Here is a 13,176-nt window from a genome sequence, read left to right as displayed (position 1 = left end):
CCTGATGCTGCTTGGCCTGCTGTGTTCATCCAGCTCTACACCTTGTTATCGCAGATTCTCCAGCATCTGCAGTTCCTACTATCCCAGGATACAGGGGAATGTGGTGAGCTGGATCCAGAATTGACTCAGTGCCAGAAACAAAGGGTAAGGTTTGATGGCTGTTTTTGCAAATTCTTTTTCCCAGGGTTGGGGAATCGAGGACTAGAGGGCATCAGTTTAAGGTAAGAGGGGAAAGAATACATGGGCATCTGAGGGGCAACTTTTTTACACAGAGGGTGGAACGCATTTGGAATGAGCTGCCAGCGGAAGTGGTTGAGGTGGGTATATTAACAATATTTAAAAGGCATTTGGATGAATACATGAATAGGAAAGGTTTAGAATGATATGGGCAAAGTGCAGGGAAATGGGCTTAGCATGGATGGATATTTGAGTCGGCATGGACCAGTTGGGGCCAAAGGACCTGTGTCCATGATGTAGGACTCTATGACTCTAAATAGAAAGAGATTTAGTGGAGATTTAGTGGGCTCAGGGTTGGATTCCTTGCTCTTTGGTGTGTGAATGAATGATTTAGACTTAAATGTGGGACTAGCAATTTTGAAGGTGACACTAAAATTAGCCAGATAGTTGACAGTGAAGTGGGCTGCTGGTGACTCCAGAAAAAAAGATTGGTTAAGTTGGCAGAGAAGTGGCAAATGGAATTCAATCCAGAGAGGTGCAAGATAATGCAATGAGATAGGGCAAACCCAGCAGGGGAATGCACAATAGATGGGAAGGTATGAGAGAGGGAGAGGAAGTCAGAATGTCTGGAGTTACGACCACAGGTCAGTGAAGGTAGTAGAACATGTAGATTAAGTGGTAAAGGAGGTATGTGGGATGCTTTCCTTACCCGGGAGAAGTACAAATACAAAAACAGGGATGTAAATCGGAAACTATATAAAGCACTGTTTAAGCCACAGCTGGACCTTTGTATACATCACATTATTAGAAGAACTTAATTTTTCTAGAAAGAGTACAAAGGAGTACAAGAATGATGCCAGATTGGAATATTGCAGATATGAGCAAAGTTTAAATAGGCTAGGATTGTTTTCCTTAGAATAGACGAGGCTGACAGGTGAGTTAGTTGAGGTCTAAAAATAATATTGAGGGACTTGGTTAGACTGGACACGGAAGACCTCTTTCTTCTAGCAGAGGTCACTTACCAGAGGGGCACAGATTTAAAGTAATCAGTAGAAATATTAGAGGATGCATGGAATAACATTTTCACTTGGAGGATAGAGACTATTTGGAATTCACTGTCCAGTTCAGTCAGAAATCTTAAATTTGTTTATAAGGCATCTGGATCTGCATATGGAGCACTGTAACCTGCAAAGCTATGGGCCAGATTCTGGGAACTGGGATTAGCATGGATGGCTAGTTTATTCAGCTGGCACAGACAGACACGATGGGTTGAATGGCCTCTTCCTGTGCTGTAATTTTTCTATGGTTCTGTGGTTCTAGTTACAACTTTTACAATAAGTGCATTGCAGGTGAGGACAGGGTCAGGCCCACCACGATGTCTTGCATTATTAGAATGTCTACTGTCCCTCACTGTCACAGCAACACTAGAGGGTATCCATTGCCTGGCAACTGCATTTCAGTTGAGGCAGTCATCACTTTATGGAGGAAATGAGTGGTGAGGAAAACATAAAAGGGTATTCAGAAAGAGTATGGGAAGGGAGTAAGTAAAAAGTCCTTTCAGGAATCCGACACAGGCAAACTGAGCCAAATAATTTCCTCTGTGTCTCATAAAATTCTCTAATTCTAAAACGGGGAAAGAAAATGATACAGTGAAATTCTCAACTTGCAATACAAATACTTTGCATGTATCTCACACTACACAGGTAACGTTGCACAGGAAATGGCTGGTATGAAGTTACACAGAATTTGTAATTGCTACCCTATCTTACAATTAACAGATAATTCACATGTTTTCTTACAAAACAAAATGCATAGCTCACTCATATCACTATGTCGTTCATTTTTGAATGTACAGTTTATCACTGACACTGATGCTCAGCTCGATTCATCCAAACAGCTAACTGCACACTTGCTATTTTCTGTATTTATGACTACACTGAGCAAATCAACAATAAGAGAGAAATCAGCAGACACCAGCTATTTGTGACATAGACAAAAAATATGGACAAGGCCAAGTTCCATGTTCAAAGCTTCAGTTTAGTGCTTCCAGACTTGCAGCTTGTGACAATATTTCATACACCATGATATTTTCACAGTTCTCCTTGTAGGCTAATAATATTTCAAAAGAAAATCAAAACTAGACACTTAGGCAAGAATTTTAATCATGCATTTGAATCACTGAAGATTGCAGCTGCCAGTTCAGAGCTGCGGAACTGTGTAGCTTGATGCCAGCAAGTTGCACTGTAGATCTGTGACATTCAAACAAAATACGATCAGAATCAAGCCATCCAGGTTTGAGTACTAAAATGAATCAAAGGACAGCAGAAGCTGGAGATCTGAAACAAACAAAAACAGAAATTGCTGGAGAAACTCAGCAGGTCTAGCAGCATCAGTGGAGAGAAAACGGAGGTAATGCTTCGAGTCCTGTGACTATTCTTCAGAACTGGACTTGAAATGTTAACTCTGTTTTCTATCCACAGATGTTGCTAGTCCTACTGAGTTTCTCCACCAAAGTTTGAAGATTGGATCTGATCTAGAAATACAAGTTTGATTTTCATTGTAACATTTAACAGCTGCAGAATAAAGTCTTTTTCACATTGATAGATAATGCATATTGCAGAGACTCCCTTAAAAAATGTAAATAATAAACAATAGAGGTCCAGTCACATGGTATCATAGAATGCAGATGGAGATATTAGTCACCAGGCATCACAAACAATAGAGACACTACAGATTCCAGGAGTAACAGATAACAGACAAAGACATTGCATTCACTGGGAATCAGATCAATCAGAGATGCTGGTAATCAAGAATCATAGGCAGCAGACAGACATGTGACAGTCTTCAGGAATCACAGTCAATAGGGAGAGACACTGTAGTCACCTGACAGCATTGGTTCACAAAACAAGAACCACAAACAAGATAACTGTTCATCATCATTTGTGTCTTTAATCTACTTGTAGGACCATGCTGACATTGAATGGAAATTTGCCAGAACAAAGCTTTGGATGAGTTATTTTGATGAAGGTGCAACTCTTCCACCACCTTTCAACATCATCCCCAGTCCAAAGTCTGTCTGGTACCTCTGTAAATGGCTGCACTTGCATATCTGTCAAAGCAGAGATTCAGAGAATGAGCAAAAGCGTGAGAATCTCAGAGAATTTACAGTAAGAAATCTCATCTTTATACAATTTTATATCAAATGTTACATTAACAAGCAATTCACTTTTTTTTCTCTCGTTTCTATGCAAAAATAGCTGTAACATCAGTATGCAAGGACCAGGGAGGTAAAGTTATGCATTAAAGTCAGCATAGCCTTGAAATTAGAAAGTGAAACTTGAAAAGTCTGCATTTTATGGAGTCCTAGAGTGCAGAGGAGGTCATCTGGCTCATCCAGTCTGCACCGACTCTTCAAAGGGCATCCCACCCAAACCTGCCCCTCCTGCCCACCCTATTCCCACAGATAGACATCTAATGCTGAAATCGTAGCTAACCATGCTGCCCACTCAAAGATTTTTCAGTTCAGTAATAAACCAAGGCTGGGATCTGTTTACCAAAAATTCATCTGCTGCCACACATGACTAAACAGTCACACTAGAACCCATTGACAAGTAAATATTAAATATTAGGCTTGCTTCGACAAACCTGCTCCAGAACTTGCTACGCCCTTGCCAAGTTGTTCGAGGACAGTTACAACACTGGCATCTACCCAACAATGTGGAAAATTGCCCAGCTATGTCATGGACACAAAAAGCAGGACAAATTCAACCTGGCCAATTACCATCCCATCAGTCTACTCTCGATCATCAGTAAAATGATGGAAGGTGTCATCAACAGTGCTATCAAACAGCACCTGCTCAGCAATAACCTGCTCAGTGACGTCAGGTTCAGATTCTGCCAGGGCCACTCAGCTCCCAATATCATTGCAGCCTTGGTTCAAACATGGACAAAAGAGCGAAATTCCAGAGGTGAGGCGAGAGTGACAGCCCAAATATCAAGTATGCATTTGACCAAGCGAAGCATCAAGGAGCCCTAGCAAAAATGGAGTCAATGGAAATCAGGGGGAAAACTCTCTGCAAGTAGGAGTCATACCCAGCACAAACGAAGATAGTTGTGGTTGTTGGAGATTATCATCTCAACTCCAGGACCTCTCTACAGAAGTTCCTCAGGGTAGTGTCCTAGGCCCAACCATCTTCAGCTGCTTCATCATTGACCTTCCCTCCATCATAAGGTCAGAAGTGAGGATGTTCACAAATGATTGCACAATGTTCAACACAATTCACGATTCCTCAGATATTGAAACAGTCCATGTTTAAATGCAACAAGATCTGCACAATATCCAGAGTTGGGCTGAAAAGTGGCAAGTAATATTTGTCTAAATTTGCTTTATAATGTAAACATAGGAGTGTGATATTAGCAATGCTAAGCACTTGTCAGCCAACATCTCCCCAGCTCCATCAAAAAAGCAAGAAGGGTATATTTTCTAAGTGCATGCTCCATAACATAGCGTTTCCACCAGCAGAGGATATCTAGGAATCAGGAATTTGAAGCTCATAATTTTGCATCCAAGTTTATTCCAGAGTGTTTCAGTAGGATTTACCTCTTCTTATGGGATGAGGTGAGTTTGGAAGCTGATTAACTAGTTCCATTGTGCCTGTGGAATTGGCGATGGAAGACTACCCACCCACAAGCAATGAGTAGCCAATTAGTGGTTGACTAGAAAACTCTAGATCTTCGCAAAGCAGCAGAAAGTAGGCCAGCTAGCTAGTGTCAGCACTGGTCCCCATCGCCAATAAGCAACCCTGGCAGCAGAGTGGGGGTGCCATTGCTCCAAACAGGTGTTTAAGCCCCCCAGTTGCCTATTTGCAGATGCTGCCAGAAGCTGCTCTGTGAAGGGTTTGAAACCGTTGAGGCTGCATTTTGCTTCAAAACATTTATAATTTCCAAGGAGGGTGTCTAAAAGTGGAGGCACATGAGGCATCACTTACGCCCTCTTACCTGAACTGCAAGTTGCTGTTTTTTCCTTGGCGGAGGGCATCCCATTAGTCCTCCAATTTTGATAGACCCATTTGCTATCCCCAATTGGTATCACCAGCCTTTCTTCGGCCACTAATTGGCCAATTCAGGGAATTTCTCTACCTGATTATTTCCCACACAATGCAGGACTGTGACCTCATTTGACTCCATCATCAGGGTTAGGATTCAAAAGGCAAAGATTGGTCCTCTATTTCTCAAAATTTAGGGATGAACTCTGTATTCTTGCATTTTGTTTTGATAATGGAGGATGTAGAAATATCCTGGTGAAATCTCAACTCTAGCCATTGAGATGTATCACTATTGAAAATCCTACATTCCTGCTGCATGCTATGACCCACTGGGGCAACACATCATAAATTGAGCCCCACTATTCCTAGAGTTGTACCAAATAATAACATTTTTATTAAAGTACTCATAGTACCTCAACTTCACTGACTTTCAGATCAAAGTCGATAGAAAGCACAGACCAGGTTTTTATACTGAACAAGAATAATTACTAATAATAAGTAATTAGATTGTAGCTATAAGTAAACAGATATAAAACACCACTAACTAAAACTCGAATCCCCTTATACATTCTCCCATTATACACATGCACATAGAGAAAGACACACAGACAAACATATAGAAAAAATAGATATTGGTGGAAGCAGAAAGAACTGGAAAGTCAGTTCAGTGGTCTTTGCATCCTGATTCCAATTTTGTAATGATCCTAATTTAGCTGGCTAGAATCCTTGTTACTCAGTTATACTTCTCCAGAAGCTTCACTGGATTGTAAAAAATATAGGGTGAAAGATTCACTTGGAAAATATCTCTAATCAATCAGTTCAAAAGTCACAATTCACAGCAACAGCTGGAGAAAAGGTAACTGGTTTTCTTCAAGTTTAAACTGAGTTTTTTTTCCTTACTGCAGAGAACAGGCAGCTTCTGCTGTATGGAACAACAGCTTACCTTTCAGTTTATTTTTCTCCGTGTCTCTAAGTTGTTTCCAGCTCCAACCTGCTCATTTAGCTGAGAACCAATCAGTTTCACTTGTAAACAATTCCTGATTGGCTGCACTTTGCAGGACCCCACAGCGACAAAACAGAGTTTACAATAGCTATCAAATTCCTTGCTGTGAAATTATGCAACCATCCTAGTAAATTCCTGCTTTTAAAAGCAATCTTTCTCCTCGCAGTCCACAGTTTTTAAAGAATAAAAAGTAACAATATATGGCTCTTACACTACTTTTGTGACATACCTGGCAGATAAAAGGAAATCCTTAGTTTATTTGATGTCTGAGTGTCTAATTGCATGGCCATTTTGGGTGGAAGTATACAGAAAATGTAACACCAATATCAGTCACCAGCTTTGCTAAGGTAACCAATATCAGCTGAGATAGCAATGTGGGAATGAGAAATGGCCTCTGAGCTAGTTGACACAAGTGAAGCACAATAACATTTCCAATGCTGGTTGCAAGTGTCCATCTATTACAAAGTGCATATGAGTAGACATCAAGTAAGGATAGGATCAAAATTCATTCTTGATTATGAATGCCTCTCAACCAAATGGGTATATGACATACCTGGGCTCACCGGTGAAGAAGGACCATGTCATTAAGCTACTCAAGCTTTCAGTGTATGTTGAGCCATTGTCCAGCATGAACCAGAATTTTAAAGGGGAGAAGATCAAAATATGCAGAGCAAAGCCTGCACAGATGAGGGCGTCTGCTCAGCTAATGTTAATCCAATGTGTCAACTATCCTTCTCCAAATAAAATTTAAGAACAGATAGCTTCACATTGGAATGCAACGAGAACTTTAAATACATAAATAATAGAGCAGGCAATCCACTGGTGAGAATCTGCCTCTAATGGTACCACTGTGTAGACTTTGTTACTGCTTAGGTGCCTGGAGTCAACTTGATACAGGAAGGAAGCTGATAAATGTAACAGTTACATGTCCATCCACCTCAAGACAAAATTTAACTTCATCTTTCTCAACAGATATAAAAACAAGAATCAAAATTTAGATGGTCAGCTTACCATCCCATTTATACCATCAATTCTGTTGCATAACTCCAAGGGCATCGAAACATGCAAGAGCTTCAAGAATTTATACAATTTGGGGTACTTCAACATATATGGAATGTTGATCAAACTTTAATGGCCCTTCTGGATTTGCTGAGTATGATACATCCTGTGAAATAGGGTGAAGTCGAAGCCTCTTTACTCAGGCTGGATACATGACGGCAATCCCATTCTTAAATCTGCAATTTCAATGCTTCAGAGCTTAAAAGAGCAGGAGTAAACAGTATCACTCTTCCTCTGCAGAACTGTAACACACAATCATTAGCAGCTTATCATTTTACTTAGGAATGTACCTGGGGTTTCTCAGTTGACAGGAATTTTATTGACACGTGTGTGGGTTGAGAAAATATTTACCCTTGTTAATTCCAATCTGCTTATTTTTGAATTGTAGCTGTACTATCAATGAAATGTGCACCTGCAGTGGCAGTGCCCACTGTTGTGTTTCATCAATAAATGGAATTCTGAAAACTATTTTCTTCTTTCAGGAACGTCATGCAGATGACTTGATCCAAAACCAACACTACCAGGTTTGCTGACCAGTCAGTATTACAAAGAAATCACATAAAATCAACTCATATTTACAAATCCCATCAAGAGTCGAAATTCATCTACAAAACCATTTTGGTTTTTGTTTTCAACTTTCATTTTTAACCATGTGCTTCTGATCCTTCACTCTGTCTCTCTTTATTCTACCTCATTATTTTATGGCTATCATTACAATCAGTGTTTATCTGAACTTTCCTTTCTTGTTCCTCTTGTGTGTTAAATACACCAATCTATATGCTTTTCATTCACTGAGCTTAAATCAAGGCTGTTGATCAGATCATCCACTTTCATCAAGCTACGTCATTTGCCATTGTCAAAAATGATTTGCTAAGGCACACTCCTAATGACCATACTGTTGTAGCCTAAATTTTTAGATTATGGACATATGAAACCCAGCAGTTTTCCCCATTCTGCTATTCGTTATACTTATGGCATTTTTATGGCTCCAATGAAGCGCACACATTCCCAAATAAAAATTGTTTTTTTATTATTAGTGGGCAGAATTCTTAAAAAGGATGAGCTCATTTTTCAAATATAATGTGTGTGAATAAAAAATATATTTCATTATTGGAAAATTAATGGTGCTCAGTAATCACCATTGTAAATCATTTTTTGCACCTTCTTCGTTGCTATGAAATGGCACGCAAATTGTTCACAGGTTTCCAAATATGTTCCACCAAACTTTCCATCCAGAGAGGCAGTATCCCAACATTGTTTCTAGTTGTTCCTTAAACATTTTAGGCTGGTCATCTGCACCTTTCTATCAAATGTGTGCTGCCCTGCTCAGAAATAGCTAATTTTTTTTACTCATTTGCGTGTGCGTCTCTGCTTTCCTATTTTAAATTACAGTAGTATTCCGCATTAAACTCTTCCTCATTGCACCTCAATGATTACCTCCCCCATGCCATATTTCTAAGTTGAAAACCCCAAGTTTCTTCATTTTATCCCCCATAGAAACCCTCGCAAAAGAGATCAGCCACCTGTCTTATTCTTGCCCTGTTTACAGCATTTTATACATCTGCAGTCACTCAGGTACCAAACGCGGGCACAGTGCTCGAAGTGCAGCACTGTATAATTGGAATTTGGGTTACACACCAATTAATAGACATGGAGTCAATTCTACTATGATTAATGAAGTACGATAAAAGGGCTACAATCTGTTTATTGGCCCAAGGCAAAAGTATAGTGCAATCATTATCATCACAATGAAACATTTGCAATTGATGACATTATTCACATAGAGTCATGGAGATGGACAGCACGGAAACAGACCCTTTTGTCAAACTCGTTCATGCCGACCAGATATCCTAAATAAATCTAGTCCCATTTGCCAGCATTTGGCCCATATCCCTTTAAACCCTTCCTATTCATATACCCATCCAGATGCCTTTTAAATGTTGTAGTTGTAACAGCCTCCACCACTTCCTCTGGCAGCTCATTTCACACACGCGCCACCCTCTGCATGAAAACGTTTGCCTTAGGTCCCTTTTAAATCTTTCCCCTCTCACCTTAAACCTATGCCCTTCAGTTATGGACTCCCCCATCCCAGGGAAACGACCTTGTCGCTTTACCCTATCAATGCCCCTCATGATTTTATAAACCTCTATAAGATCAGCCCTCAGCCTCCGACACTCCAGAGAAAATAGCCTCAGCCTATTCAGCCTCTCCCTGTAGTTCAAACGCTCCAACCCTGGCAACATCTTTGTAAATCTTTTCTGAACCCTTTCAAATTTCACAACATCCTTCCTATAGCAGGGAGGCCAGAATTGTGTGCAGTATTCCAAAAGTGGCCTAACCAATGTTCTGTACAGATGCAACATGACCTCCCAACTCCTGAACTCAATGCACTGACCAGTAAAGGCAAGCATATCAAACACCTTCTTCTGTTGGTGGTATATTAAATATCAAGTATAGTATTTTCACAACACTTGAAGTCTCTTTAAACACAGCATGTTTATCTGCTTAATATCTGAACAATGCAACTCAAATTAGTCCTAGTAATGACTAAAATTAAATAATGGGCACTGATTTTGTTGAATGTTTCCTTTTCATTTGGCAGGAGGTTATTAAAAATTTAGTGAAAAGATATGTTGCAGCTATGATCAGAAGTGCCAAAACTGATGAAGGACTTACAGAAGAGAACTTTAAGGTAAACTTGGCACTTGCTTCAATTGGTTTTACTTTCTGGTAATATTTTGATAGTGGGTTTCAAGCCTTCAAATTTTTAAGCAGTTTCTAATCCTGTACTGTTCTACTGGGATTTTGATAGAGATAACCAAAGTGGTATTTTCTGTTTGCTCAATTGTATGGAATGACTCCAAATACCAGGAACAGACTGCTGGCAGAAATATTGCTGCTGGCACTGTGGAAGCCAACGTCCAATGTAAATGGACAGATTCCAAGACATTGAATGCCCCAGTATTTTACAGCACCATTCTCTCTATAATATGAAGCAATAATGTTTTTCCAATTCATCACAGACTCCTCTAATACCATTTAAAAAAAAAACACAATTTGCCAATCTATAGAGAAAGAATAAGACATTGCGCAAACTCATGAATGGCCTAAGTAGCACTATAAGATACAAGAGCAGAATTAGGCTATTCAGCCCATCAAGTCTGCTCTGATATGATCCAACCAGAGTGATAACTCCTTCAAAGAGTAATCATAGGCATAAAAAGCTGAATGCCTTCCCTCTGTACTTTATTATTCTTTGAAATTCTGAAAGAAAATATTCAAAAATATCTTGGACTGGTTCATATGCAAATTTTTTGAACTGAACGTAGCACAAATGTACGTAGTGTGCTGAGGTGAAATATGACAGTGAATTGATGATGGGAGGCTAGAAGCTGTAAAGGCATTCAAATGTATAGATTTTAAGTTTTGCCATCAGGCATTTTCTGTACAGAAACTTCGAATATTGAGTATTGCTGAAAAAAAGACACATTTTGTCCAAGTTTTTTCTTGCCCTGCATTCATCAGGACATTTTGCAAGAGGTAAACCAACATTAAAGTGCATGATTGTTGATTGATAGAGGTATTGACATAAAGAATGCACCCATTAATGCTGATTGACAGTTAACAGCTAGGGTTTGTTTAAATTTTAGACTAGACTCACTACAGTTGGTTACTATCAGAACAGACTTGATTAGCCTTATAGATCCCAGCTGTCCACTATAAAAACAAGGAAGATTTCCCAGATAAGACTTCATGATTTATATGTGCAGATGGAACAGACTGTATTCAAAGGTGAATTGATCCATCTGCCTATTTTTAATTCACTAAACTTGTACACATTAACATACTCCTGTAAGTGTCATCCCAGTCAGACATCTTAAAGTATGAGCATTTGTTTTGTACCTGATAATCATACAATCTGGAGTGTAACAGAATACATTCCCCTCATTCATAGGATTCCCCCACTGTTCTCCTTAGTAAGCCTTTTGTTCTCTATCCAGATATCGTTTAGTTTGATTAACAACTTAATTCCTCAACATAATGATAAAGCTAGCAATTGGGACCACAATTGGCTGCACGTTTTGGCAGAGCTCTTGTCTAGGGTGTAGTAAAACCTAAATATGCTTCATTGTGCAAAGGGAGCAATTCTGAGAAGCAGCAATATCCTTGTACAGCTGGCAAGTAAACACTGAATAGAAAGGGGAAGAACCAGGCTAAAGCAAATTTGATAACAGTTGATTTATTATTGATTCATGTACCTAAGTACAGCAAAAAGTTTTGTTTTGCATGCAGTACAGGCAAATCATACCACGTAAAGTGGATAAGGGTAATAAACAAAGGGAAGTTTACAGTGTTACAGGTGCACAAAGAGCAAGATCAACATTAAATTTAACTTGCGAGAGGTCCATTCAGAAGTCTAATAACAGTGGGGAAGAAGCTGTGCTTGAATCAGTTGTATGTTTAAGCTTTTATAGCTTCTGCCCAACTGAATTTACAAATCATAGTCCTACTCAAATTCTATGAATGTGATTTTATTTCTTTCACATCATTAATTTTAGTAACTGGTATCAGAAGTACTGTCAACCAAACTTTGGTTATAACAGCAAACCAAGAAGAGAGACACAACAGGTTATCAGAATGTCCATAGGGGAGTGACCACTCCATTATGACCCAGCTGATATAGCTGGGTTTTCTAGGGTCTGTATAAATTGGTAACTTGACTTTTTGTTAATTTGATACATAAAGCTACAACAGCTTAAATTTGAGTTTAACATGTACAGACCATATAAAATAAAATATTTTATTGTTATCATAGGAACTGAAACAGGATATCTCCAGTTTTCGCTATGAGGTTCTTGACCTGTTAGGAAACAGAAAATCATCTCGAAGGACATACTCTACCAGCAGCGATGGAATGCAAATAGGAGATTTGGAGGAAGATAGTGCTGAAGAAATGAAAAAAATTGTATCATTCAATTTGGCAGGTGAAAGCAATGACAGAAAGAAGCTGAAAATGAACTCTTTTAGTGTTTCAGCTCTAATCAAATCAGTTTCTGGAATCGACCTTAATGAAGAGAAATCCAAAAATAACAGACTGAGTAAACCATCATCTTCAGTCAGAAATGGCAATCGATTTCAGAGATATCCAAGTTCAAAGAAGGATTCATTTAAAAGACTTGGCCTTTTGTTTAGCAAAATGAATGGGCAACTTTCTGAACCAAGTCCAGAGCCAGTGTCAAGCATTTCTGATGGACTACTTCAAGCACAAAATATGTGGCAGGACTTCAATTATTCCGAAATTTCCAGTCCTAACAATACAACAAAGAGTGAGAGCAGTCTTAATGCTGTTGGTCTTAATGAAGTAAACAGAAGGAACAGAATTGATAGCCATTGTTCAGCTAACTTTGAATCCTTTAATTGTTCTTCCAATATCAGTACCTCCAATAACAAACTCATTGACTCATCAAGTGATGTCTATGACTCCTGGGGGGAAGCCTGTGACTTGCTAATGACCAGGTGGAACAGTCATCAAGAGGACTATGTAACAACTCAATTATAATACAGTATATCAAGATACTTTACCACAAGGAGCTTTGGGTCATGTCCATGAGGAATTATTTTATAAAATTAAATACAGTAGAATGTGTGAATGTGGGGGTGTTTTCTAAAGAGAAACCACACTTCCTGTAAATGATAAACTTGTATTTGTACAGCACCATTAAAGTAATAAAACATCCCAAGGCATTGCACAGAAGTTTTAAGTGAAAAAAAATGATGAACCATGTAAGGCAATAAAGATTAGTCAGAAGAAAAAGTGCCTCAAGACGAGAGAGGTAAAGGAGGAAATATTTAGGAGTAAATTAGGGTTTAGGCCCTTGGCTTCAAAGTACC

At 39.1% G+C, this 13,176-nt stretch overlaps 1 protein-coding gene across 1 annotated transcript in view; it reads left to right on the top strand.

Moving 5' to 3' along the window:
- LOC109927180 (short transient receptor potential channel 5-like) overlaps positions 1–12,964 on the top strand; it is an 82,362-nt gene extending 69,398 nt beyond the window's left edge. The window contains exons 8-11 of the mRNA XM_020527114.2: positions 3,141–3,344; positions 7,767–7,808; positions 9,887–9,976; positions 12,101–12,964. Of these exons, the coding sequence (XP_020382703.2) occupies positions 3,141–3,344; positions 7,767–7,808; positions 9,887–9,976; positions 12,101–12,844 (1,080 nt within the window). The 3' untranslated portion in view covers positions 12,845–12,964. The remainder of the gene's footprint in view (positions 1–3,140; positions 3,345–7,766; positions 7,809–9,886; positions 9,977–12,100) is intronic.
- The last annotated feature ends 212 nt before the right edge of the window (positions 12,965–13,176 follow it).

This window comes from Rhincodon typus, chromosome 14 (genome assembly GCF_021869965.1).
Source record: "Rhincodon typus isolate 14 chromosome 14, sRhiTyp1.1, whole genome shotgun sequence".
Taxonomy (NCBI): Eukaryota; Metazoa; Chordata; class Chondrichthyes; order Orectolobiformes; family Rhincodontidae; genus Rhincodon; species Rhincodon typus.
Note: the sequence above shows the minus strand (reverse complement) of the source record. Positions and strands in the feature narration are given on the sequence as shown.